Genomic DNA, 26,852 nt, shown 5'->3' with positions numbered 1-26,852 from the left:
CCCAATTTAATTCTGGATTATTAACAAGGCTGCTTAATAGTCTTATTAGTAAGAACACCACTGCCACTGTAAATGTTTTCTTCCCAAACTGTACATTTGCCAAGAGTTTTATTTGTTACAGACTACAGAGAAACCCCATCAAAGTATCAACCCAAAAAATCCGATTTACAGATTGGGCTTTGGGCTTTTATGAGGGCCGGTCTCGGAGTCAAGATCTAGGCCCGATGGTTGGGCTTAGGCCTGAATATATAGTATTGATAATGCGTGAAAGCCCAGCCCAGCCCATGAACAGGTCTATGAGCAAAGGAACTCTTCTAGACTTGGATTCAGTGATAGGGGAACTTCTTAGGGAAGAGACTAGACTCTTGACTACCGCTGGACTTGATGGAAAAGTAGTAGATTTTGGAATTGACACTGCTTTTATGGCACATGGAAATAAGAAACGAGCTGCAAAGGATTTCTCCAAAACTTATTGCTATGGGTCTAAAGGGTTCAGCCATATTGCATCCCATTGCAAGAAGAAGAATGTTTGTACATACTGCAAACAGAACGGTCACATTGTTCCAAACTGTTCCATCCAAACACTTAAGAGTGCTCACAAGAAGATCAGCCACGTGCATATTAGATAACAAAGGGCCAATCTTCTGTCATCACTTCTACTAAGGGTGATTGTTCTGGTAAAGGTGATTCTTCTATATCCATGGATGAAGACAAAAATTGGCAATTGGTATCATCTTCTACCTCTTCTACTTTTTCTACCATATCTTCTCCTTGTTCCCCCAAAGAAATTTTCTAAAGCTAGCCAGTCCTTTAGGGAATAAAGAAAGCAAAGATATTTTGGGAGTTGTGTTCCATTTAGACTTGGAAGTTGCCTAAAGATCACCTACTTGCTTAGAAACACTTCCAGAGCAAACACTAGCATATGATAACCTGGGTATAACAAGAATTCCCAATGATATTGTAGGATAAGCCCTAGGAAATTTTCCTGCAAGTCCTAATACCACAGAGACTCTTCCTATAGTCATTCTAGAGTCATTTGGGATTGGAATACTGGAGTTCAAATATGACTAGGGTTTTCCCAGGAGTCCCAATTCAACTAAAAGTTCCCGTACTCATCATGTTGTTACCATAAAACTTATACAAGAGCCCTACTCTCTTAGGGACTCCACTACAGGAATGTAGTCCCAATTAATTACTTGGTGTAGATCCCTTATTAGACTCCCAAAACTATGATATCACTTTCAGTCGCCCTACATAGTATATCAACCACAATCCAATAGTAACCTCACCCATAATATATCAAAATGATCGATCATGATGCTATAGTCCCAAAAACTACTTAGGTCCAAGGGCAAAAAAGTCTTTACATCTGAGTGATCCATATTATTGACAGCAACAAATAAAATCCTGTGATAGATTAATCTCAGCTGGATCAATGTTAGTGTGCATCCAATACACATTCACATGGAAAACTAGAATCTCACCTCAATAATTGAGATATCAGCACTACAATGTTACTATAGAAACTATCCACATGCCAACCTTAGTCGGGATGTTCTAGGCCACAAGAACCTGGGTCATCTAGATCTCCTATAATAACTCTCACTCGTCACTTGAATGCCCTACAATGTTACTTATGGACTACGCAACCTAGGTCATCTAAAAGTCTCACTTTTATTAATAAATAAATCATTACAAAGATACAATATTGCTTTAAATGAGCACATGGAAATCATATTTCCAACAACATTTGAGTTAGTTTATGGCTATCTAATAAATCCTTTCATTCCCTCTTCTTATTTAAGGATGGAATTTTGCTAGGAGTAATTAATTAAACTTATATCTAATTCAAGTATTAATGGTGAGAATTTATCTTTATGCGATGCTTTATTATCAAAATTATTTCTACCTGTCTTGGTATTTCATTGTAAAAGTGCAAGGCTATTTCTACCTATTTCAGCTTCGTGATGGTGGGGACTTTATTCAAAATGGTCGTCCTTCTAGTGCAACATGGGAGATAACCTCAAGTTTCTCCCGAAAGGCCATTGACTTCTATTCTCGTGAATATTCCTTGAGTTTGAGAAGCTCAGATGTAGGGTCAGACCGTGCAAATATGCAACTAAGAACAAGTGCAGGAGATGGTTTCAGACTTAGTGTTTCAAGTGCTGCACCTAGCTGTTCAAGTCAAGGTTCAGGACTAGATGACATTGAATCGTTGGGTGATGTTTATGTTTGGGGAGAAGTTTGGTCTGACGGGACTTCAGCTGATGGACCTGTGAATCCTTTTCCTTCAAAAATTGATGTGCTGCTTCCCAGGTCTTTAGAATCTAATGTTGTTTTAGATGTTAACCAGATTTCTTGTGGTGTTAGACATGCAGCTCTTGTTACAAGGCACGGTGAGATTTTCACTTGGGGAGAGGAGTCTGGTGGTCGGCTTGGCCATGGAGCAGATAAAGATTACGGTTGTCCTCAACTTGTTGAGTTCCTGGCAGTCCATAATGTGGATAATGTTGCATGTGGTGAATATCATACATGTGCTGTAACTACTTCTGGTGATCTATTTACTTGGGGGGATGGTACCCATAATGCTGGACTTCTTGGTCATGGTACCGATGTTAGCCACTGGATACCAAAAAGAGTTTCTGGTCCTTTAGAAGGCCTTCAAGTTTTATCTGTTGCATGTGGCACATGGCATTCAGCATTGGCAACTTCTACTGGTAGGTTGTTCACATTTGGTGATGGAACATTTGGTGTTTTGGGCCATGGAAATCGAGAAACTATTGCATACCCGAGGGAAGTTCAGAGTTTGAGTGGATTGAAGACTATTAAAGTTGCATGTGGTGTATGGCATACAGCTGCAATTGTAGAAGTTATGGGGCAACCTGGTGCAAATATTTCCTCTCGAAAGTTGTTCACTTGGGGTGATGGTGGTAAATACCGTTTGGGTCATGGGGACACAGAAGCAAAGCTGGATCCCACCTGTGTACCAGCACTTGTAGACTACAACTTTCACCAGCTGGCCTGTGGGCATAATATTACTGTTGGCCTCACAACATCAGGGCATGTTTTTACAATGGGAAGTACTGCATATGGTCAGCTGGGAAATCCACAGTCTGATGGTAGGATACCTTGCTTAGTGCAAGATAGATTGATAAGTGAGTTTGTTGAAGAGATTTCATGTGGTTCATTTCATGTTGCTGTCTTGACATCAAGAAGTGAAGTGTTCACCTGGGGTAGAGGTGCAAATGGAAGATTGGGACATGGGGATACAGAAGACCGCAGAGCTCCAACTCTAGTTGAAGCACTAAAAGATAGACATGTAAGAAGTATATCATGTGGTTCAAACTTCACAGCGAGTATATGCATTCATAAGTGGGTATCTGGTGCAGACCAATCAGTCTGCTCTGGTTGCCGGCAAGCATTTGGTTTTACTCGAAAAAGGCACAACTGTTATAACTGTGGACTGGTTCATTGTCATGCTTGCAGTTCAAAGAAAGCATTGAGAGCTGCATTAGCTCCAACTCCAAGCAAGCCCCATCGTGTATGTGATTCTTGCTATGCAAAGCTAAAAGCATCAGAGGTTAGTGTTACCACTACTTTTAATAGGAGAAGTATGGCACCTAGGCGTTCAACAGACAGCAGGGAAAGGTTAGAAAGGGGAGGCATTAGGTCCTCAAGGATGCTGCTTTCTCCTGGGATAGATCCAATGAAGTACCTTGATGTTAGGTTAGCCATGCAAGCAATGATATCTGATTTTCCAGTCTCTTTCCGACCTTCCCAAGCTCCAGCAGTCTTACAACTCAAAGATATTGCTTTTCAAAGTTCACTGACTGCACCTCAATGTGCTAAACCAGTTGTTATGTCGGTACCTCAGCCTGTACAGACATTGAGACCTAGTTCACCATATTCGAGGAAGCCAAGCCCTACGCGCATGGGAACTGTATTTCCAAATAGTACTGTTGAAAGCCTTATAAAAAGGAATGAACTTTTAAATCAAGATATTATGAAATTGCGAAGCCAAGTATGTTTTCCTTTTCCCTCTCAGAATTGAATATCCTAACATTTTTTGGTTGCATTTCTTGTTGATCCAAGGGTTTATAATGCTTAATCTGTAAACTACCAATGGTACTAAGTAGTATGTGTCATCTTATGCGATTGCTAGGTGAAAAACTTGAAACAGAAGTGTGAAGTCCAGGACATGGAAGTTGAAAAATCACAAAAAAATGCTCAAGAAGCTGCTTCATTGGCTGCAATTGAATCATCCAAATATAAAGCTGTGAAGGATGCTATGAAATCTATCTTGATTGAGGTACTCTTATTAAACGTATTCAATTTATGATTGTTTACATTATGTATGTATATATGAATGGATGTTTTTCTATCTATTTACTTAGTGTTCAGTAAGCCCAAGCTTGGGCATTTGCATGTTTTTATATAAATATACAATTGCATATGCCAAAGGTTAGGATTGTGCTCAGTCTACTGTTCCCAAGACCCCAGATAGCTAGGACCAACATTGTGTAATGGCTTATAAAGCTTCATATGCCTCATATATATATTCACGTGTTTGATACATAACAAATACATGCCATTTTGATGAAATGTGATGTTAATGATTAAGGGAGTCAGTGCCTATGTTGTAATATGTGAGTGCTCAAAATCATTACATGTCATTTCACCATATACTTACTTGTCGAATAGTACTAATTAATTCATCAACAAAACTTTAACTAATTTGATTAAATAAATGCAGAAAATTGAAGAAGAAAACAGATGAGAAGAGAAGTAGAACAAGTGTGGAAAGAAGAGAATGTGGGGAGAAAAGAGCAAATCGCGGAGCTGAACTGTAGTTCCATTATCTTTTAAACAAAATGATCTGCATGTTGAGAAAATTACAAAACTGCCCCTAGTTAAACTGCAGCAACAAATAATAACTAAAAGAGGCCTATTGATCAAAAGAATAACTAAAAGAGGCCTCAAAGGCCCATCAACACAATCAGCCCTTCAAGAAATACAAGCCCAACCAGTAGAGAAACAAAAAAAAAAACAATAAACTCAACAGAAACAAGCTATATAAGATAACTAACAGGCACATATTACAACACGCCCCTTTAAGCTGAGCATAGATGTTAATCATGCATATCTCATAGCCATTAGCTCAAGCTTTGTGGTTTTCTTTGTGAATGCATTGACCAACTACTAGTTTGTCTTCAGAAAAGAAGAGATGTTTCTTCTAACAAAATTCTCTCCCTAATGAAATGGCAATCCACTTCAATATGCCTAGTTCTATCATGTTGAATAATCCACTTCTAACAAGATTCTTTTGAAGGCTTTTCTTTGTTTACAGGACAAGGCTAAAATAAATGTTTGATATATTCTTTCCTTGCATAATTGTAGTTTTTATTGACATCTATGAGATTGCATCAATATATTAAATTTAGAATGTATCGTTTGTTATCAACTAGCTAGTGCCTAGCACTGACTAGTCATAGGTTCATAGAATCAACTAGAGAGGCCTAAATGACTAGTCATCACTTCACCACATTGGTAATATGCTCCCCCTCTGTTGCATTCACCCTGTCATTAGGTTCAAAAGGAATATATATTGATCTTACCCCTAGTTTTAGTATTTAAGTAGATTTAGCACAAACTGCTGGCTTTTCCCTTGTTCCTATTCATTATTGTGGGGATGCCATCCGCAAATCCCTGTATTTCATAAATAGGGTTCCATCACAGGTTCTGTGTTTTAAAACTCCATTCAGTCTCTTATATCCCAGTGATGTTGTTTTTGGTGGTTTGCCTTTACCTGTTTTTGATTGCACGTGTTTTGTTTAGATTCTTGGTCCTCCTCAGGTTGAAATTTGAAGCTAAGGTCATTAATGTATTTTCTTGGAATATGCACAAACAAAAGGTTATTGTCATGATAAGAAAAGGTATGTGCCTATGGTTGTATCCTTCTTTGAGTCTACTCATTATTCCCAGGGGAAGAGGGATGAGAGTGGTCTTAAGAGTCTTGATATACCTCTTCCTACTATTCTTGAGGTCTAGAGTAGTAGTTCCAGATGTACAATAGGAAAAGGAGGGGTGTGTTTGCTCGCATCACATCACAATCAATTCAGGTCACCTCTGAGAATGAAGGTCCTGTTCACACTCCAACCACATCACAGCCTTCTCAGGTTGATTCCATTACTGATGGCCTAGGTATTACTACTCCTACATCTATTGTTGTTATTGCTCTGACCTTGACCTCCTAATAGCTCTTATGAAAAGGAAAATACATACATCATCTTTGTCTACTACTCAATTCGTCTTCTTACCTTTCTTATTATTGTTTGTCTCCTTGATACATTTGATTTTTTGGCTTCTATTTCCTTTATTCATATTCCTAGGTCAGTAAATGAGACCATGAAAATACCTGAGTGGAAGGAAGTCATGCAAGCTGAAATCGATACTTTTCTAGGAATGAGATATGGGAAATAGTTGAATTATACATGGGAAAGAATCCAATTGATTATAAGTGGGTGTTCATGGTGAAGTATATCAGATGGAAGTAGTGGAAGATACAAGACCAGATTAGGATCAAAAGGATATATTCAAACTTATGGGTCTTCTGGGGTAAGGTATGAAGAGACTTTCTCTCCAATTCCAGAGGTGCCCTCTGTCCATGTTGATTGGACACTCTTGCAACTTGATGTAAAGAATGCTTTTCTCAATGAGGATCTTAATGAAGAGGTGTATATGATGTTACCTCCAAGCTTTTACACAAAGGATAAAGGAAGTAAGGTTTGGAAACTTCAAAAGGTTTTATATGGTTTAAGGCAATCACCACGTGCTTGATTTGATAGATTCAAGAGAGCATTACAAAGAATTCGCTTTGAGCAGTCCCAGTCTGATCATATTATGTTAATATAAAAGAATGGTCAACTGAATACCATCCTTTTTGTAAATGTTGGTGATATAGTAGTAACAAGCAGTGATATAAAATGTATTGTATTAGAGACTTAGAGTCGCATTAAAGCATGACAGTTATATCTTATCTCACAAAGGAAGTATGTATTAGATTTACTTAGAGTCATAGGGAAGCTAGGGGTGAAGTATGTATTAGATTTACTTAGAGTCTGTAAGAAAACCCTATTTGATTCTAGGTTAAAGTAGAGAAGAAGAGAAGAAAGAAGAAGAAGAAGAAGAAGAAGAAGAAGAAGAAGAAGAGAAGAAGGGTTCGGCCAGATTAGGAAGAAGAAAAATCAGTCCTCCCTAGCCGACCCACTTGTATCTATTTCAAATAATAGAGTTACAAGAAAGACCATATTGTCCCTCATGAAAGATGGGACACATAACTTAAACTTAAATAAAATAGACCTTTCACTCTCAAACAGATAAACCAAAATGACCAAAATACCCCTGATTCGTGTATTCTAACAGAGTCAATGGGAAGCTAGGGTGAAGCCTGCAACACTCGTATTGATCCTTGCCATAATATTTATGCTACTAAGGAGAGCCTTTGGAGGAATTTGCCTTATATTAGAGACTTGTGGGGAGAGTACTCTATCTTTGCATGACTCATCCTGATATCTCTTATACAGTAAGTGTGGTGAATTGGTGTACGCATGCTCCTCGTGCATCTCATATGGATGTAGTTGATAGGATCCTTGCTTATTTGAAAGGGTGTCCTAGTGATGTGATCCTTTACAAAATGTGGAGGTCCATACTGATTTATATTGGACTGATTCTCTAGATGATAGGAGGTCTACCTTAGGGTATTGCATTGTTGGAGGGAATATGGTGCCCTGGAAAAGTAAGAAACAAAATGTGGTTCAAGTTCTAATGTTGAGGTTGAGTATCATGCAATGGAACATGGTAATAAGGCCCTATGGTTCAGCTCCTTGTTGGAAGAGTTGGGTATAGGTACCTAAATGTCATTGTTATTAAATTGTGATAATAAGCAGTAATAAAAATACCAATGCAGCATGATATAACCATGCACATTGACGTGACTGACACTTCATATGAGAAAGAGTTGTTCTCGATGTATGCATTCCTTTAGTGAAGACTGACCAACTGTTGGCAGTCATATTTACAAAAGGAGTCTCAAATGCAGCATTACAGTAAACACTTGGCAAAGTAGGTATGGTTGACATGTATGCTCAACTTGAGGGGAAGAGTAGAAAGGAGTGAGCTATGTTGGGTTTGTGGGCTTGAACTTTCTTTCCTTTGTTTCATAGTTATTGGGCCTTTAATTCATTCTTATCTTTTCTGCCACCTTATGAGGGGCATAGATGTAATTTTACCTTCATCATAAGGTATAAAATATGTGGGGGACTATATAGAACCCCACTATCAGTTCTTTGAATTTCTCTTCTCTTCCCTCTTCTTTCTCTCTTATTCCTTCAATCATTCTCTCTTATCTCACTATTATATCTAGTTTCTTTGCATCAAATACACAAAGATCTCTGACCTGGAATTGATCTTGGATCAACATGTGAGGTTATAGAAACAAGAAAGGATCAATGGGCAAGAGATAAATGACTATATGTGAGAGAGACAAATATACTGTGGGTAGTAGAAACATTTTGCTTACTTTTCTCAGAGGAATAGGAAGTTCAAGGTCTGAAATAGGTAATGTTGTACCTATCACTTTAAAGCAGATTAGAAGTGGTTGAAGATAGGCACCATTAGAAACATGCTTTCTGCAACTCTCTCCAAGAACTCTATAGATTCTCTTGTACTTCCACAAATAGGAAATTCTGCTGCCCAGCACGTGTTTCTCTTGGGGAGCACGTGGGCAAAAAAGAGGAGTGTGAGAGGGGTGGGAAACAGATGGTCTTTGGACAGTTTTTAAGTGATGAGCCCAGAAGTAATAAGCCTTTGGGGCCTGGGTTGAAGAGTGGACCCAGTTACGAAGAAAGATTTGATCAGAATAATAGGAGGTCTACAGGGGTCAAACCAGGTTTGGACTTTAATTTTTGTGAGTTGAAGAGATCGACTCTGAGGAGAGAGACGACAAAGGATGGGAGATGTGATGGCGATCAACAAGATAGCCCATTGATGGGAGATGTTCTGATAGTGAAGGAAGTACTGGTGATGTCGAAGGTTTTGTGTGGAGAACAACAAGATATTCTGTCAAAATGAAGAATTCTTCAGCAATCTTAGAGAAGATAGAAGGGGAGGAAGAAGGGCGGGCAGAAGAAAAATAAAGGTGCACGATGGAATCTGAGATTAGATTTGTTCCACAGGAAAAATAGGAGGATGGGGAAGACCTTTTGATCGCCAAGAGGGTTTGAAAGAAGGTCTGGAAAGGATATAGGGAGTGGATAGGGGACAGCAAGAAGTGGTTGTGGAAGAAAAGAACAAGGAAGAGGTCATTCTTACCTTGCCGAGAAGTAATGAAAGCAGAGCCACTGAAGAGAGGGAGAACAGAAAGGGGAGATGAGGGAACTGGGACTGAAGGGGCAAAGGAAAAAGGAGTTTTGGAAGAGAAGTGGGAAAATAGAGGTGGAGAAGGGGACAGATGTGTGGAAGAAGAGGAAGGAGGAAAGAAGGATTTGGGGATTGAGGGTGAGGGAGGTGAAGGTGAAGAAGATAAGAATTGGGGGGGGTAGGTTCGGACATATAAAAGGAAAAAGTACAGAACTTTCCCACTAGAGGAGAATGGAGAAGAGGGGATGAAAGCAGATTCAGGGGAGGAAAATGAGTCTGAACCGATGATTGATGAGACCCATATGGTAGAAAAGTCTATTAACATCGAGGAAGTGGTGAATAGGAGAGTGAAAGTTAGCAAAATTTTGGGTCTGTTTTTTTCTAGGAGGGGAGGAATTTGCAAAAGAAGCCTTTAGATCTGTGGAGGAAACATTTGGGAAGAAAGAAGGTCTGATAGATACAGTGGTTCATCCTAACTGTGATAATTCAACAAGGCAAGAGGTGGAAGCGAGTGCCAGAGGTTGTGGGGACTTCATAGAGGAGCCAGAAGAAGAGGTCAAGGGGGTGATGGTCGAAGACAGGGATCAGAAATTACTGGGGAATTCTGAAATAGCAGTGGGAAGGCTAAATGCAGTCAGAAGATTCAGAACTCAAAAGCATAAAAAATTACAACAGCAGATCCCGGTCTCTAAGGTCTTCACGAGGTTTAAAGGTGGCCTTTCAGAATGGAACCTAACAAACTCGTCAAAAAACCCAAAGGAATGGTCAAGAAGCGACAACAAATTTGTACTCAAAAAACTGAAAAAGATGTTTAAAGCTGTTTGTTGGGGTTTGGGATGGCTTGGGCTTTTTTGGGCATCAGGCTGGTTTAACATTCTGGTTTTATTTTGTCTCTTGTCTTGTATTGTATTGTTATGGGTAAGGGGCTTTTGTTAGAAAGGCCTTTTTAGCTTGTTTCTGGTTCTGGTTGATTTGGGTTTGTTTCTGTCTCATTGGGGTTGAATTTGGGTTGGCCTTTCCTTTCGTGTGATTGTTTATCATCATCCTTGTATCTATCTCTCTTTTTATTTTAATAAATTCTTTTATTTTATCTTCAAAGGAAATATGGTAGAAGAAGATAAAGGAAGAAGAACTCTTAGGTACAGGAACAGAAAGGGGAATGGTAAGCATATCTATACTACCATTTTAGTTATTCTCCTCCTGAGAACACCCTAATAAAAGGGTGTGAACTCAAAAATGGTTGCACCCATAGACAACCTCTTCCTAGAAATAGGATAGAGTAGCAATAGCCCTTTTGTTCCAACCCAGAAATACATAACAGCTTTAGGATCAAGTTAGACCCTTGAGGACCCAACAATCAGACGTTCCAAGTGTACAAAAATAGCAGAGTTTGGAGCCTTGTAGTATTCATTTTATTGTACATTCAAATGTATTTTATCACTTTAAGCAAACAACTTTTTGTTCGAAGAGATGAGATTCAATGAAAAGCTGGCACTGAAGATTAGGGAAGTGAAACTGATGATGGTACTTCTAGTTGATACCAAAACTTTAAAATGACTTGGAAGTTTTCTAGACGAGCTAGGTTGTTCCAGCAGGGAGAAAGAACTAAAAAGCATGTTAGTGAAAGAACAAAGAAAATAAGTGTAGAGAAGATGGGCCGAATGGCCCATAGGCTGTTTATTCTTTCTTATTATCTATGTTTTTCTGTAATGGGCCTTATTCCGGGCCCATCTTGTCTATATTATGTTCTTTGTAAATTCTTGCCCAACTAAGGGCCTCCTTGTAATTTTTCAAATCTATCTTAAAAAAACAGTGTTAGGGTGCTGAGAGAGAGTTAGGTTCGAAACTCTCATTCTCAAACCCTCATTGCCAAACTCTCAAGCTCTCCTCTCTTCAGTTTTCTTCATGGTATCAGAGCAGGCCTGAACTTCAATATTCTAGGGCTGGAAGCTTAGCTCGTGTTGTCTGATTCTTGGAGGTCATTGGAAATGCCCAAGACTCAAATCTCTTGGAGAAGTGGTTCGGTGGCCAGGAAGAATCAGAGAAAAAAAAAGGGAAGGGGAACAGCTCGGTTCTGATTTGAAGCTCGAAATTGTAAGTTGTGCTCAGATTTCTGGGTTATTTTTTGATGTGTTTGGACTGTTGAAGTGTCCGAATTTTCTGGTTGTTCTGTACTACTTTCGGCTGCCCTTTAATCTGATTTAACCCAGAAATTTCTGGGCTGTTTTCACTCCTTCTTGGACTGTCAAAACTGCCGAAACATCCTTGTATCAAGAGCTGTGGATTGTTACTTCTATTTGGCTGTTTTTGGGGGCTGTACGGACTGTTCTTGAGGCCTTTTTTTCTTTTTTGACAGTGGGGTTGTCTCTATTGCCCACACTGTGTAAAAAGGCCTTTTCAGCAATACCGATTGGTATTCACTCTTCTTGGCTTTTTCTTTGGTGATTACCTTGAAGTCCCAGATTTGAAAAGGAACTTCGGTTGAGTGCACAGTGCCTAGAAGTTTCTGATTACTTCTTGAAGGCAGAACCAAGCTGTTTTTGGTGACTCGTGTAGAAGTTTCTGCTTCAGTCTTGGTTCTCACAACTTTCGGGTGTAGTTTGACCTTGTGTATTGCCTTCTTGTGGTCGGCTGAACTCAGTGTATTGCCTTCTTGTGGCTGGCTGAACTCAGATCTTGCTCATCCTCATTCAGTATACTTGTATAAGTCATCTGAAATCGTATTTGAAGTGTTTACATGATGTACTCCTCAGAGTTTGAAAACAAGAGTGGTGCTGAATATGGACTGGTTCAGGGGACTCCAAGTGATTCTTTATTGATTGTGACCACAGTTAAACTAGATGGAACTAATTATCTGGCATTGTCACAATCAGTAAAGAATTATGTATGTAGTAGAGGAAAGTGGGGGTTCATTTCCGGGAGTAAGAAGGCTCCCCCAGAAGATGATCCATCCTACGAGAAGTGGATGCAAGAAAATTACACTGTCATTGGGTGGCTTGTGAACTCAATGCAGCCACAAATTAGCCAACACTACCTATGGATGAATTCAGCAAAGGAAATTTGGGACAGTGTTGCAGAAACCTATTCTCAAAAACTCAATGTGACCAGAGCATATAAATTGAGAAGTGATGTAAAGAATTTAAGGCAAGGGGAGAAACCTCTAGCTATATATTTCTCAACCCTGAAGTCTCTATGGCAAGAGATTGACCTAATAGAAGCTGTAACTTGGGACACCACCAATGATGCAAAGACCTACAGAAAATTGGTTGAAAGGAACAGGGTATTTGAGTTCTTAACTGGACTAAACCCAGAATATGATATCACAAAACAGAATATTCTTTCCAAGGAGTGTGTCTCATTGTCACAAGCTTATGCATTGGTGAGTAGTGAAGAGAGCAGAAGGGCTGTCCAGGTTCAAGGGGCTGATATTAGTGATCACTTTGCCAATATGGGGATTAAACCTAAATGGAATGCTGGAACTTCTTGTGGCACAGGAAAGAAAGAAGTTATATGTGAGTACTGCAAGAAGCCGAAGCACACCAAAGACAAGTGCTGGAAATTACATCCTAATTTTGTGCCCATTCGATTTCAGAGAAAACATGATAGTAAAAGATCAGGAAGTGCAAATGTAGCTGCCGGGCCAGATACTGAAGAGATGTCTGCTTCCACACAGTTGGCAGCCATGAAAGCAGAATATGAAAAGTTTGGGAAGATGATCAGTCAGCTGGGTGATGTGACTTCTCCTTCCAACCCTTTAGGAAATTCTACTTCTGCATTTGCTCATTCAGGTATAAGGGCTTCTGCCAATCATGCAACCACTTCAGGTAATCTCAAGATCCCTTGGATTATTGACTCAGGTGCTTCTGACCATATGACCAACCTTTCTACCTTGTTTGTTTCATATGACTTGCTTTCTGGACGTGATAAAATCACTTTTAGCTGATGGTTCACTTGCCCCTATCTCTGGTAAGGGAACCATCAAGGCTACGGATTCCTTATTCCTACCTTCTGCCCTTCATGTACCTAAACTAAATACAAATTTGTTGTCTGTAAGTAGTTTAACCAAGTCACTAAACTGTTGTGTAACCTTCTTTCCTTCCTACTGTGTTTTTCAGGATCTGGAGTCTCAGAAGGTGATTGGGAGTGGCCATGAGGTGAACGGAATATACCTGCTTGATACTCCGGGACAATGCACTGATCATCCTGGGAATGTTGCTTTCGGATTTGTATCTTCAGAGTCTATTAGTCGGATTATGTTGTGTCATCGTCGTTTGGGTCATCTGTCTTTTTCTGCCTTGAGTCATCTATTCCCTGAACTGTGTAAGGGAATTAGTTTGTCTAGTCTTCATTGTGAGTCTTGTGAGTTATCAAAGCATTGTATAAACAATTATCCTTTAAGCAATAAAAGATCTTCTTTTCCTTTTAATATTGTGCACTCTGATGTGTGGAGGCCTTACCACTTATCCTCCATGGGTGGCTACAAATATTTTATCTTGTTTATTGATGACTTCTCTCGGTTCACTTGGATATTCCTGATGAAATCCCGTGATGAAGTTCAAAGACTTGTGAGACAATTACATGAATTTGTTCTAACCCAATTTGATACCAGGATTAAAATTTTCAGATCTGACATGCAAAAGAATATTTTGAGACGAACCTATCCTGCTATCTCTCTGACATGGGGGTTATTCATCAAAGCTCCTGTGTTAGGACCCCAGAACAGAATGGAGTTGCTGAAAGGAAAAATAGGCATATTGTTGAAGTTGCAAGAAGTATCTTATTTGCCTCACTGTTCCTACAAGGTTTTGGGGTGATGCTGTTCTTACTGCCACCTACCTTATAAACCGTATGCCCTCCAGGGTTTTAGGGTTTAAGTCTCCCTTCAATCTCCTTCATCCAGACAAGGACCTTTTTCCTATTCCTCTTCATGTCTTTGGCTTCACCTGTTATGTTCATGTTCCAAGTGTCCAGAGGCATAAATTTGAACCCAAAGCCCACAAGTGTATCTTCCTTGGTTATTCCCCCACACAGAAGGGCTACTGTTGTTTTGATCCAAAGACTGACACTCGGTATGTCTCAATGGATGTCACCTTTGATGAGCTTTCCCCCTTTTATGGTTCCTCTCTAGAAGGACATTGTCCACAAGGGGAGGATTTGCCACAGGTGTTTGCTCTTCCTCTTCCTGTCCCAGTTAAGTCTTTTGATGAGTCTGCTTCTCCTTCAAATGAATCAAGGGCGGATCAGTCATTCCATTCTCCCTGTCCCAATGCTCTTCCACCTCTACCTCCTCGTCCTATCCTCAATCCCAAGGTGTATCAAAGGCAAAGATCCAGAAATGAGCAGGTTGTTTCTCCTACAACACATGTGCCTCATACACTTCCAGTCACAGATGAGACAACAGGTACAGTTTCAGCACCCTTGGAGTCATCCTTCCTTGACCTTGATATCCCCATTGATGTTAGGAAAGGAAAACGGAAGTGCACTGCTCACTGCATTTCCAAGCACCTTTCTTACAGGTTGCTTTCACCTTCATACTTTGCCTATCTCTCTTCTGTTGCTTCTAACCCTATTCCCAGGTCTGTGTCAGAAGCTCTTAAGATTCCAGAATGGAGGGATGCTATGAGATCTGAAATTGATGCTCTACACAAGAATGACACATGGGAAGTGGTTAATTTGCCTGAAGGGAAGGATCCAGTCGGTTGCAAGTGGGTCTTTACTATCAAATATCGAGTTGATGGCACCATTGAAAGGTACAAGGCCAAACTGGTTGCAAAAGGCTATACACAGACATATGGGATTGATTATCTGGAGACCTTTGCACCTGTTGCCAAGATGACATCTGTGAGGGTTCTTCTATCTTTAGCTGCTCACTTTGACTGGCCCCTTTATCAATTGGATGTGAAGAATGCATTTCTGAATGGTGAATTACATGAGGAGGTTTATATGTCTCTTCCTCCAGGGATGTATGGAACTGATTTGAAAGGAAAGGTATGCAGGCTGAAAAAATCCCTTTATGGACTAAAACAGTCCCCTGGAGCATGGTTTGAGAGATTTAGAACAGCACTTGTTAACTTTGGTTATGTGCAGACACAGTCCGATCATACTCTGTTTGTGAAGAGGAGTGGACCTTTGGCAGTATACCTCATTGTGTATGTAGATGATATTGTAGTGACTGGTAATGATGTTTCAGGAATTCATGTGCTAAAATCTTTTCTCCATACAAAGTTTGAGATTAAAGATTTGGGGGAATTGAGATACTTTCTTGGCATAGAAGTGGCTCGATCCAAGGATGGGATTCTTATCTCCCAAAGGAAGTATGTTCTTGACTTGCTCTCTGAAACTGGAAAGTTGGGTGCTAGACCAGTTGCTACTCCTATTGATATGAGTCATAAACTCTCTGCCTCAGATGGGACATTGTTAGAAGACAAAGGAATCTTTCAGAGACTTCTTGGGAAACTTTTGTACCTATGCATGACTCGGCCAGATATTGCATATGCAGTCAGTTGCATTAGCCAATTCATGCATGCTCCTCGAGACACTCATATGGCAGCGGCCGAGCGAATCCTATGTTATTTGAAGGGCTCCCCAGGAAAGGGAATTCTGTTTGCTAAGCATGGTCATATGAAACTTGAAGCCTACACCGATGTTGACTGGGCCGGAAACATTGATGACAGAAGATCTACTTCTGTGTATTGCAGCTTGGTGGCTAGTAATGCTGTTTCTTGGAGAAGTAAGAAACAATCGGTTGTTGCTCGGTCTTCCGCTGAAGCAGAATATAGGGCCATGGCACATGGAGTTTCTGAATTATTATGGCTAAAATCATTGATGGAAGAACTTGGGGTTGAACATGACAAGCCAATGATGTTGTACTGTGATAATCAGGCTGCCATCAACATTGCTCACAACCCAGTACAACATGATAGAACTAAGCATATTGAAGTTGATCAACATTTCATTAGGGAAAGGGTCTCTTCGGGTGAAGTATGTCTTCCTTTCATCACATCTGAAGGACAATTGGCAGATTTTCTCACCAAAGACATTCCCAAGGCAAAACTTCAGCATGATACTAGCAAGCTTGGCATGATTGACATCTATGCTCAGCTTGAGGGGGAGTGTAGAGAAGATGGGCCGAATGGCCCATAGGCTGTTTATTCTTTCTTATTATCTATGTTTTTCTGTAATGCGCCTTATTCTGGGCCCATCCTGTCTATATTATGTTCTTTGTAAATTCTTGCCCAACTAAGGGCCTCCTTGTAATTATTCAAATCTATCTTAATAAAACAGTGTTAGGGTGTTGAGAGAAAGTTAGGTTCAAAACTCTCATTCTCAAACCTTCATTGCCGAACTCTCAAGCTCTCCTCTCTTCAGTTTTCTTCAATAAGTTGTAAAAACAAGGAGATATGTAAAAGGAATATTCATAACATTACAAGGGTTTTGGACTTTGGAAGGGTGCAGATGGTATTTTTTCCAGAAGGAAGGTATGGCCGAGGCTGGAAGGTAATCTCTAACATCCTATGGAAGTTCTTGAACGTATGGGTTGAATATTCACAACAGTCAAGTTTGTGTTAAGGAGCCAAAGAGGTACTCTTAATAACGAGGGTCAGCTTCAGGAAATCCTAACACTAGTAAAGACCAATGGTAACTGCATAAGTGGTGGTGAACATTGGAAAGGAGGTGTGGGTTAACAAACTAGTGGTTGAAGTCAAGGAAAATGTTTCAGGTTGGAATAAATTAGCTGACATTTTAATTAAGGGATTAAAGTCGAAATGTTTCAGCTCATGACATCTTCAGGGTATCACTCCTTTTCTGTTCCATGTTGATGATATTCTCATAACTGGAGATGGCCATGATGGTACATCAGCTGAAGCAACTTCTCAGTCACTCCTTCAAGATGAAGGATTTAGATTCTGTGGCATGCTTTCTAGGCTTGGAAGTTCATCATAAGTCTCATTGGTACTTTGTTAACTAGAAAAAGCATGCTACTGACTTGGTCAAGCTTGATCACCTCACAAATACTAAGTTAGTTGATAGCCCTCTAGAAGTAAACCTGAACCTAAGGATGATGGTCCTCTTTTGGAAGAAGCTATTTGTACTGTCAACTTGTGGGGAGCCTTATTTACCTTACCATGACTAACCCTGACATATCTTATGCAGTTTAGATTGTTAGCCAGTTTGTTGCTTCTCCTCACTAGCCACACAAGACAATTGTGCATCACATTATCTGTGATATGTAAGGGGGATTTTTATCTTATGGCCTTTTCTTTCCCTCCATTTCATCTCTCCAACTATTGGTTTGCGTAAAATCTCAACTGGGCTAGTTGTCCAAATACTAGACAATCTACTATTGGGTGGTGTATCTTTTTAGGTGATTCCCTTATTTCTTGGAAATGTAAGAAACAGCTAACAATCTCATAGTCTTCTATTGGAGCTGAATGGATAAAAAACCCTAAATATTTTGCAAAAAGGACCCTGAATTATAAAAATCCAAATGTAATTTACCTAGAGCTTGTTGAATGTATGGTGGTCAAACTTGATACAATTGGATTGCTTTATTTCATCAATATGATCTTTTAGAAATATTATTTTATAATTTATCTTCCCTTTCTATACATCTTCTATGAAATGAGCCATTTGTAAAGAGTATATTGTGCATGCAGAATTTTCTACATAATGTGTGTCTCCTTGTATAATTCTTTGTTTACAATATTCACTAATTTCTACCATTTTTTCCCTACTTTACATCTATTCAGCTGAAAGAAATGTCAGAGAAGTTACCTGCTGAGGTTTATGATAGTACATCCATCAAAGCTATGCATTCTCAAATAGAAGCTTTGCTGAACACAGATGGAAGCCAGGCATTGGAAGCTTCTTCCTCACCAACTAACAATTTAGAGTCTGAACAACAAAGTATGCTTGACAGTACTCTCATGGTTGATGAACCCTCTACTAGCATGCAAGACCAAAGGATAGATGATGCTGAAGGCACTCTTGAGGATGGTAATAGACCATCTGTTTCTGATACCAATGAGGTTGTTCCTCCACAAAGCATGGAAAATGGCTCAAGATCATCAACATTAGAGGTGACTGAGCAATTTGAACCCGGTGTATATGTAACCTTTGTTCCACTTAAGAACGGGACCAAAGCCTTCAAACGAGTCAGATTCAGGTATTTATTTTCCAGAATTCCATAAAAAATTTCTTCTCCACCTTTCAATATTTATGGCTTCTATCTAACTACTAATATTTAAATTCATATTTAAAAACATCTTAATAATATAGTACTTTTAGATAAATGTGTTCATATTGTGCAGTTATATTTTTTGATAGCTATCATCATCATCATCATCGAAGCCATTTCCCAACTATATGGGGTCAGCATCAGCTACATGATTCCTGTTTCGGCATTCCATTCTGTTCAGTGCCATATCCATCATTAAATTATGGGTACTTAAATTATTTATTTGGTAGGTAATAGAACCAAATATGCCTAGATCTAGTTGAATTTGCACTACCTAACCCAAATATGCTCTTTTACTAAACCAGCATAACCATCTCATCAAAGAATTATATAATCTAAACTGTTAAACTTTGGAAGAACAATTAGGATGAAGATGAAAAAGGTATTATTTATTGACACCTCTAAGATTATTCTTGTTTTTATCTATTTAGCCAAAAGTTTTGACATGGTATTAGAGCAGGTTGCTCTCTGATCTATTTTCTCTCTCTTGAACCTCACTAGAAGCAGTAATCCTGTCGTATTAGGGCCGTTTTGATCAACCCTTTTCTGTTCAGTCTTCTTTGTGCAACCACAGTCTGTGTTCTTTTAGCAATGTCTGCCGCTCAATCTTGGACCATATGCCAGCTTGATGTGAAGAATGCCTTTCTTCGTGGTCAGTTGAAGGAGACGGTCTATGTGAAGCCTCGTCCTGAATAATGTAGTGATTCTTCTTTAGTATGTCGTCTAAAAAAGGTCCTATATGGTCAAAAACAAGCTCCCCGAGCATGGTTTGAACACTTTCGCAATGTTGTAGTTGTTGTTGGATATAACTAGAGTTCTTTTGATCAATCTCTCTTTGTTAGGCGACGGCCTCAGGGTATTACCATTCTCCTAGTGTATGTTGATGACTTGTTATTGTCTGGGAATGATGCTGAGGGTATTCGTGAATTGAAACTGTTACTTCATAATTCCTTTCACATGAAGGACTTGGGCCCTCTCACCTATTTCCTGGGACTGGAAGTACATCATAGTGATCAAGGGTATTTTGTTTGTTAGCAGAAATATGCCTCTGACCTTGTTAAAACTTGTTGGTCTTAATGATGAAAAGCATGCTGATGCACTTATGGAACTAAATCTTAAGCTATCTAAATCTGAAGGTTCATTACTTCCTGATGCTGCCTTGTATCGCCAGCTTGTGGGGTCCCTCATTTATCTCACTATGACTCGCCCTAATTTTTTCATGCAATTCAAGTTGTTAGTCAATTTGTTTCTGCTCCTCATCAACCTCATATGGTTGTTGTTCATCGCATCATTCGATATGTTAAAAGAACAACTTCTTAGGGATTGTTCTTCTCCTCCTCCTCTCCTATTTAGTTGAGAGCATATGCTGGTGCAGATTGGGCTGATTGTCAAGACACTCGTAGGTCCACTTCTGGGTGGTGTGTCTTTATGGGTGATTCACTCATCTCTTGGAAATGTAAGAAACAACAAACAATCTCCAAGTCTTCCACCAAAGCAGAGTATAGGGCCATGTCTTCGATTTGCAATGAAATTGTTTGGTTAAGATCTCTCTTTATAGATCTTGGCATTCAGCTTCTTACTCCTATTTCCCTCTATGCAAACAATACGAGTGCTATCAAGATTGCATCTAACCCCGTAACCCTGTCTTCCATGAGAGGACCAAGCACATTGAGGTGGACTATCACTTTATCTGAGTTCTTTTCACTATTGGGTCTATATCATGTAGCCTTGGACATGCAGATTGCCGATATCATCACCAAAGTTGTGACTAGAGTTTGACATCTCTTTCTTATAGACAAACTGATGCTTATGTCTAGGCATCATTTTAAGGGAGAGTGTGGAGACTTTGTAATTTGATGTATCTTATTAGTATAGTCCCTATCTTATACATCTTATTCTTTTTTTCCTCTTTCAGCCCTATATGGGCATTCATGTAATTGTACATATCTTTTAATATATAAGAGACTCTTTGATGTGGGAGTCAATTATTTCTTGACACCTCTAAGATTATTCTTGTTCTTTTCTCTATCCATCCAAGAGTGTTGACAAGAAAAAAAAAACAGAAGAAAGTTTCAGTTAAAAGAAAAAGAAGAGAGAAGAAAGCTAAAAAGGGGTTTTCAGTTAGAATAGGAGAGAAGAATGACAAAATCCCCCTATCAATAAGAACACTCTCCCTCAAGCTTTAGCATATAATCATAAAATTCCAAGTTTTAATTTCCAAGATGTTACTTGTTACAAATATAATCCATCCTAGTGCAGCTTAAGCTTATGGTGAACAGATTAGCTAGTTGAGTTTTTGATCTCACATATGGTGTGACAACATCACCACTTGTCACCTTTTCCCTCATGAAATAATAATCAACTTCTATATACTTAGTTCTCTTGTGGAAAACTGGATTGGAAGCAATATGTGTGACATCTTCATTATCACAGAATAACTTTTGGCTTTCCAATAGGAATATCTGCCCCTTGAAGAAGATATTTCAACCAAATCAATTCACAAGTAGTGTATAGCACTGCCTTGTATTTAGCTTCAACACTACTCCTGGTGAGATTTCTACACAAGAAGGAATAGTAGCTTGTAGATAGTAGGCAATCAAGACTACAATCAGCCTTGAATCCTGATGGATTTCAGATTAGAAAAGGTAAAAGAAAAGTAAGGAAAAGAAGAAAAGAGAGGAGAAGAACAGGAGAACACAGAGGTTTGAAATGAGAGACAAATTCTAAAAAATTGATCTACCGCCGCCACTCTCTTAGTATTTATAGGTTATGTTCAGTACATAGAGGAAAGGACAGATCTGCCCTTGATACTTACACGACAAATAAAGCAAATAACAAACTGAAATAACAAGTTGACCACCAACTAACACTAACATGACTGAAACAAATAATTGCACATACTGTCCTACAAACACAGTGGGGACCATAGCTATGGGGCCCACATCAGTGTTCTCTACACTCCCCCTCAAGTTGGGAATAGATATTTATCATTCCCAACTTGGATAGGTCTGCCTCTAACTTCTTCCTTGGTACAACCTTGGTTAGGATATCTGCGAGCTGCATGTTGGATGTGATATACAGGAGACATACTTCCTGTGATGAGACCCTCTCTCGGACAAAATGTCGATCAACTTCGATATGCTTAGTCCTGTCATGCTGCACCGGATTGTGAGCTATATTAATAGCCGCCTGATTATCACAATACAGCATCAAGGGCTTCTCATAATCAATACCCAACTCTTCAAGTAGTGATCTCAGCCATAGGATTTCAGCCACTCCGTTAGCCATTGACCTGTATTCGGTTTCGACACTAGAGTGGGAAACAACACTTTGTTTCTTACTCCTCCAAGAGACAAGGTTTCCTCCCACAAGGGCACAATATCCAGAGGTAGACCTCCTGTCATCAGCACTCCCAGCCCAATCAGCATCTGTATAGACCTCCACCTTCATGTGATTATCGTTCTTGAACAGTATACCCCTACCCGGGCATCCCTTCAAGTATGCTAATATTCTCTCTACCGCAAGAAGATGAGTAGTTCTAGGGGAATGCATGTATTGGCTGACAACACTAACTGCATAACTGATATCTGGCCGAGTGAGGCAGAGATATAAGAGCTTTCCAACCAACCGTTGGAACATAACTTTGTCTTCAAGAGGCTCCCCGCCCTCTACACTGATCTTGTGGTTATGTTCAATGGGTGTATCAACAGGCTTGACACCTAACTTTCCAGTTTCCGCCAACAGATCTAGAACATATTTTCTCTGAGAGATAAAGATCCCTTGTTTAGATCTAGCAACCTCAATACCCAAAAAGTACCGTAGTGCACCAAGATCTTTCACCTCAAAATCTTGATGAAGGAGCTGTTTGAGGGACTCAATCTCACTACTATTATTTCCTATCACTACAATATCATCCACATATACAGCAAGCAGGGTCAAAGAGGAGTCCATCCTTTTAATGAACAGTGTATGATCTGACTGGGCCTGTACATAACCGAATTTTCCAAGAGCTAGTATGAATCTATCAAACCAAGCTCTAGGTGACTGCTTTAATCCATACAATGCCTTATTCAGTCGGCAAACCTTCTTACCTGTCTCTGTGTCATAGAATCCAGGGGGCAACTGCATGTAGACCTCTTCCTGTAAGTCTCCATTCAGAAAAGCATTTTTAACATCTATCTGGAACAAGGGCCAAGAATAACTTGCTGCAAGGGATAATAGAACTCGGATGGTGGTCATCTTGGCTACTGGGGCAAAGGTCTCCAAGTAGTTTATACCACAAGTCTGGGTGAACCCCTTTGCAACCAACCGGGCTTTGTACCTTTCAATTGAGCCATCAGCATTATGCTTCACAGTAAATACCCATCTACATCCAACTGGCTTCTTTCCTTTGGGTAGGTCAACTAGCTCCCAAGTGTTATTTTTCAATAGGGCATCCATTTCAACTTGCATTGCATCTTTCCACTCTAGAACTGATAAGGCTTCTTGCATTGTTCTGGGAATAGGGACATTGGCAATGGAAGTGAGATAGGACCTGTAAGAGGGAGATAGGCAATCATAGGATAAAAACTGGGAAATGCAGTGAGGGTCACACTATCTCTGGTCAGTATCTGTTGCTTCACAATGACATAGTCTGAATTCAGGCTAGCCAAAAATTCAAATACCCTATTCGTCTCGACTTGCTTTCTATAAGTCTGTGCATCTTTAGGACTTTCCCACTCAAGAGTCTCTAGATGATCAATTTCATGCCACAGGGATTTCAAGGTAAAGAAGTAGACAGAAGCTGGTTTCTCTCCTTGTTTAAGACTATTCACTTCACACTTCAGTTCATAGGCTCTGGCAACGTTAAGGGGTTGGGAATAGGTTTCTTTCATAACATCCCATATCTCCTTGTCTGTCTTTGCCGACAAGTAATTTCGGCTGATATGTGGCTGCGTAGAGTTACACAGCCATGTCATAACCAAGTAGTTCTCTTGAACCCACTTGGTATACATTGGATCCTCCTTGGAAGGTTCCTTCACATCTCCCAAGAGGTAACCAAGTTTTCCCTTTCCCCCAATAGCCATCATGGCTGATTGGGCCCATTCCAAGTAGTTTGACCCGTCAAATCTCACAGTTGTAAACTGAAACCCAGTTTCAGATACACTACCATAACTGTTGTTCCCAAAACTACCTTCTCCCTGATTTTTAAACTCCATTCTTGGTCAAGAATCAGTAGTTACGAACTATTAGGGTTACTACAACAGAAAACAACACTTGAACAGTCGATCACAATCAGAAATCAGTATGAAATCAATGCAGGTCTGATCTAAAACCAATCTGTAATCACAGTATATGCATGAAACTAGTGCAGGTCTGATCTGAAACCAATCGGCAATCACAGTATATGCATGAAACCAGTGTAAATCTGATCTGAAACCAATCGGCAATCACAGTACCAGGCAGTCTGTACAAGTTTTCACCCCCTAAAAGAGATTGGAATCAAGAGACAGGTCTGAAACCAGCTTAGAGAGCAATCTGAGATGCTGGAACAGAATTAGGGTTTTAATCGTAGGTCTGAAATAAGTGCTCAACCGCACTTTCAAAGGGGTTCACAGTTAGGTCTTGTCGTAGGGTCAATGTGAAACCCTAAAAACTGATCACCTCTGAGAGAAAACCCTTAAAACGAACACTTTCCAAGAAGATAAAAGAGTTCGGCCCAACAGTTAGTCTTGTCGTAGGGTTAATGTCAAACCCTAGAATAGATCACCTCTGAGAGAAAACCCTAAAAATAGTTCGGCCGCTCCTTCTAGATAGGTCCAACCTATCTTGACTGATAGCAATCTCTAGAAAATAAATAAGACTTACCCAGAGAATTCTGTTCGCTACCTTCCAACGTTGCTTGAACCCTAGCCTTCTCTGATTCTTCTTGATTACCAACACTCTACAAGCCGTGCCAAGTCTTCGAACAGCTGCTAAACTCTTCTGGTAACCTCCAAGAATCAGCCAACGAACACTTCTTTATAAACTTCCAGCCCTAGATAGTTCTCATGTGGTCGACTGGACTAGACTCACATGAGAAACCCTAGATAGGCTCTGATACCAAGTAGGCGATCAAGACTACAATCAGCCTTGAACCTTGATGGATTTCAGATTAGAAAAGGTAAAAGAAAATTAAGGAAAAGAAGAAAAGAGAGGAGAAGAACAGGAGAACACAAAGGTTTAAAAAGAGAGATAGATTCTAAAAAATTGATCTGCCGCCGCCACTCTCTTAGTATTTATAGGTTATGTTCAGTACATAGAGGAAATGACAGATCTGCCCTTGATACTTACATGGCAAATAAAGCAAATAACAAACTGAAATAACAAGCTGACCACCAACTAACACTAACATGACTAAAACAAATAATTGCACACACTGTCCTACGATCACAGTGGAGACCACAGCTGTGGGGCCCACATCAGTGTTCTCTACATAGACTTTGTCTATTGAGGTCCCTACTTAATCTGCATCTAAATACCCTTCCAGGGACATTTCTCCCCCTTTCTTATACAATAGACCATGCATGGTTATCCGACCTCTCAAAAGGGTTATAAATGTTTTGACCCTACCACTCGTAAGTACTTTGGGTAACTTTTCAAGATCTACATGTTGCCAAGGGGTTGAAGGCACCTTCCCCCATTATTATTATTTTTTTTTTTTTGCCAAAAAACAGATGTTATAGCAGAATATAATTATATGTTTTGAATATATGTACATAATTAATATTATTATATACATATTATATTGTAATTAATATTATTATGTACATATTATATATGTATATAATTATATATTTTGAATGTGTGTGTATGACGCCATCATGGCTCAACCCCGAGTATACCTCTCCCTTTTCCAGGTCAATGCCTGATCCAATTCTCTGAACATTGATTTAATCTCACTCAGGATCATTGTCTACAAACCAGTTCTAGGATGACCCTCTTTCATCACAGAGAAGTTCCATTATGTCATCTGCCTATAACCAATATACCTCTGTAACTCAAAACCCATTAAATCAAGCAGATATTATATTTTCCTTCTCCATGGATTAAAGTGAACTCTTACATGTTGCTTATTTGCATTAAGAAATTGTTTAGCACCATTTTCATATGTTATCACTAGTTCAAATTCTATCTCACCCTAACTAAATTGTTTCTTCTCTTAATACTTATGCAGCAAAAGAAAATTTGATTCGCAACAGGCTGAAGAATGGTGGAAGGAAAACAAGGATAGATTACTTAAGAAATATAAACACCCAGGGACAGATGGTGCTCCGACGGGATTACCTGTGGGTCCAACTCCTGTTTCTGAGGAATCTGAGACAACTACTCACACGTGTTGAAATGAATGGAAAAACATATGGTAATTTAGACGAAAAATATGCTTCTGAATTGCAGTATGGATCACAGTAGACATTTGCCATCAATTCTATTTGAAAAAAAAAAAAAGCTTCTTTTCAGTAGAATAATAGAGATGATTTCCTTTAGTAAAAACATACATCAGCTCTTTGGTAAAAATTTTCACATACATGTATTTCATTTATTCATTTATTCTTTTGTTCTTTTCTCATTTTAGGTGAACTTTTCTAGATAATTACTATGCCATTATAAAGTTCTCCTTCACATTTCTTTATCATTCAAGCCCATTTTTTTGATGGACAAAGAAACCCGTCATCACCTTCATCATCTAAACCTTATCAACTATATGGGATCGGCTACATAAATTCTGCTTTGCCACTCCCTTCTGTTTAATGCCATACCAATTGTTAAATTACTATAAACAACCATCTACAGATTCAACTAAGGCAGACTGGAGGTATTTCCTCCCAAAAACCGTCTCTAGACTGGCTTTTAACAAATTGAGCAATTGAATAAGCAGCCTTTCCTGGGAATACCCTCAGTTCATAGTTCATACCCTCAGTTGCATATTAGTCCTGTCAAGTGTGTCAACAAGATGAAGACACTGCCAAGAAACAGAACTATCACTTTTGGACAAATTTTATTAACGGACAAAAGGGAATCTGTTTCCACAACAGTTAGAATATTTTGGGAGAGTTTTCGGTCAGATGAATATAAAATTTCCCCTGGTAGGTGATTGATAAAATGTCTTATTGATCTTGATTTGCAAAATATATTCCTGAACAGTACCCTGAATTTTGGGGGTTGTGTCAAGTCAGTC

At 39.4% G+C, this 26,852-nt stretch overlaps 1 protein-coding gene across 5 annotated transcripts in view; it reads left to right on the top strand.

Annotated features, from left to right (window-relative positions):
- The window catches only part of LOC104601488 (PH, RCC1 and FYVE domains-containing protein 1-like), a 147,619-nt gene extending 121,428 nt beyond the window's left edge, over nucleotides 1–26,191 (top strand). For all 5 annotated transcript variants that reach the window (XM_010264844.3, XM_010264843.3, XM_088898278.1 and 2 more), the window contains 4 exons: nucleotides 1,961–4,021; nucleotides 4,163–4,309; nucleotides 18,168–18,583; nucleotides 25,851–26,191. In XM_010264844.3, coding sequence (XP_010263146.1) covers nucleotides 1,961–4,021; nucleotides 4,163–4,309; nucleotides 18,168–18,583; nucleotides 25,851–26,016 — 2,790 coding nt within the window. In that variant the 3' untranslated portion in view covers nucleotides 26,017–26,191. The remainder of the gene's footprint in view (nucleotides 1–1,960; nucleotides 4,022–4,162; nucleotides 4,310–18,167; nucleotides 18,584–25,850) is intronic.
- Nucleotides 26,192–26,852: the final 661 nt, after the last annotated feature.

The sequence above is a fragment of the Nelumbo nucifera genome, chromosome 2 (assembly GCF_055504915.1).
Source record: "Nelumbo nucifera cultivar China Antique chromosome 2, China Antique-T2T, whole genome shotgun sequence".
NCBI classification, from domain to species: domain Eukaryota; kingdom Viridiplantae; phylum Streptophyta; class Magnoliopsida; order Proteales; family Nelumbonaceae; genus Nelumbo; species Nelumbo nucifera.
This window is presented reverse-complemented; position numbering and strand designations above follow the sequence as displayed.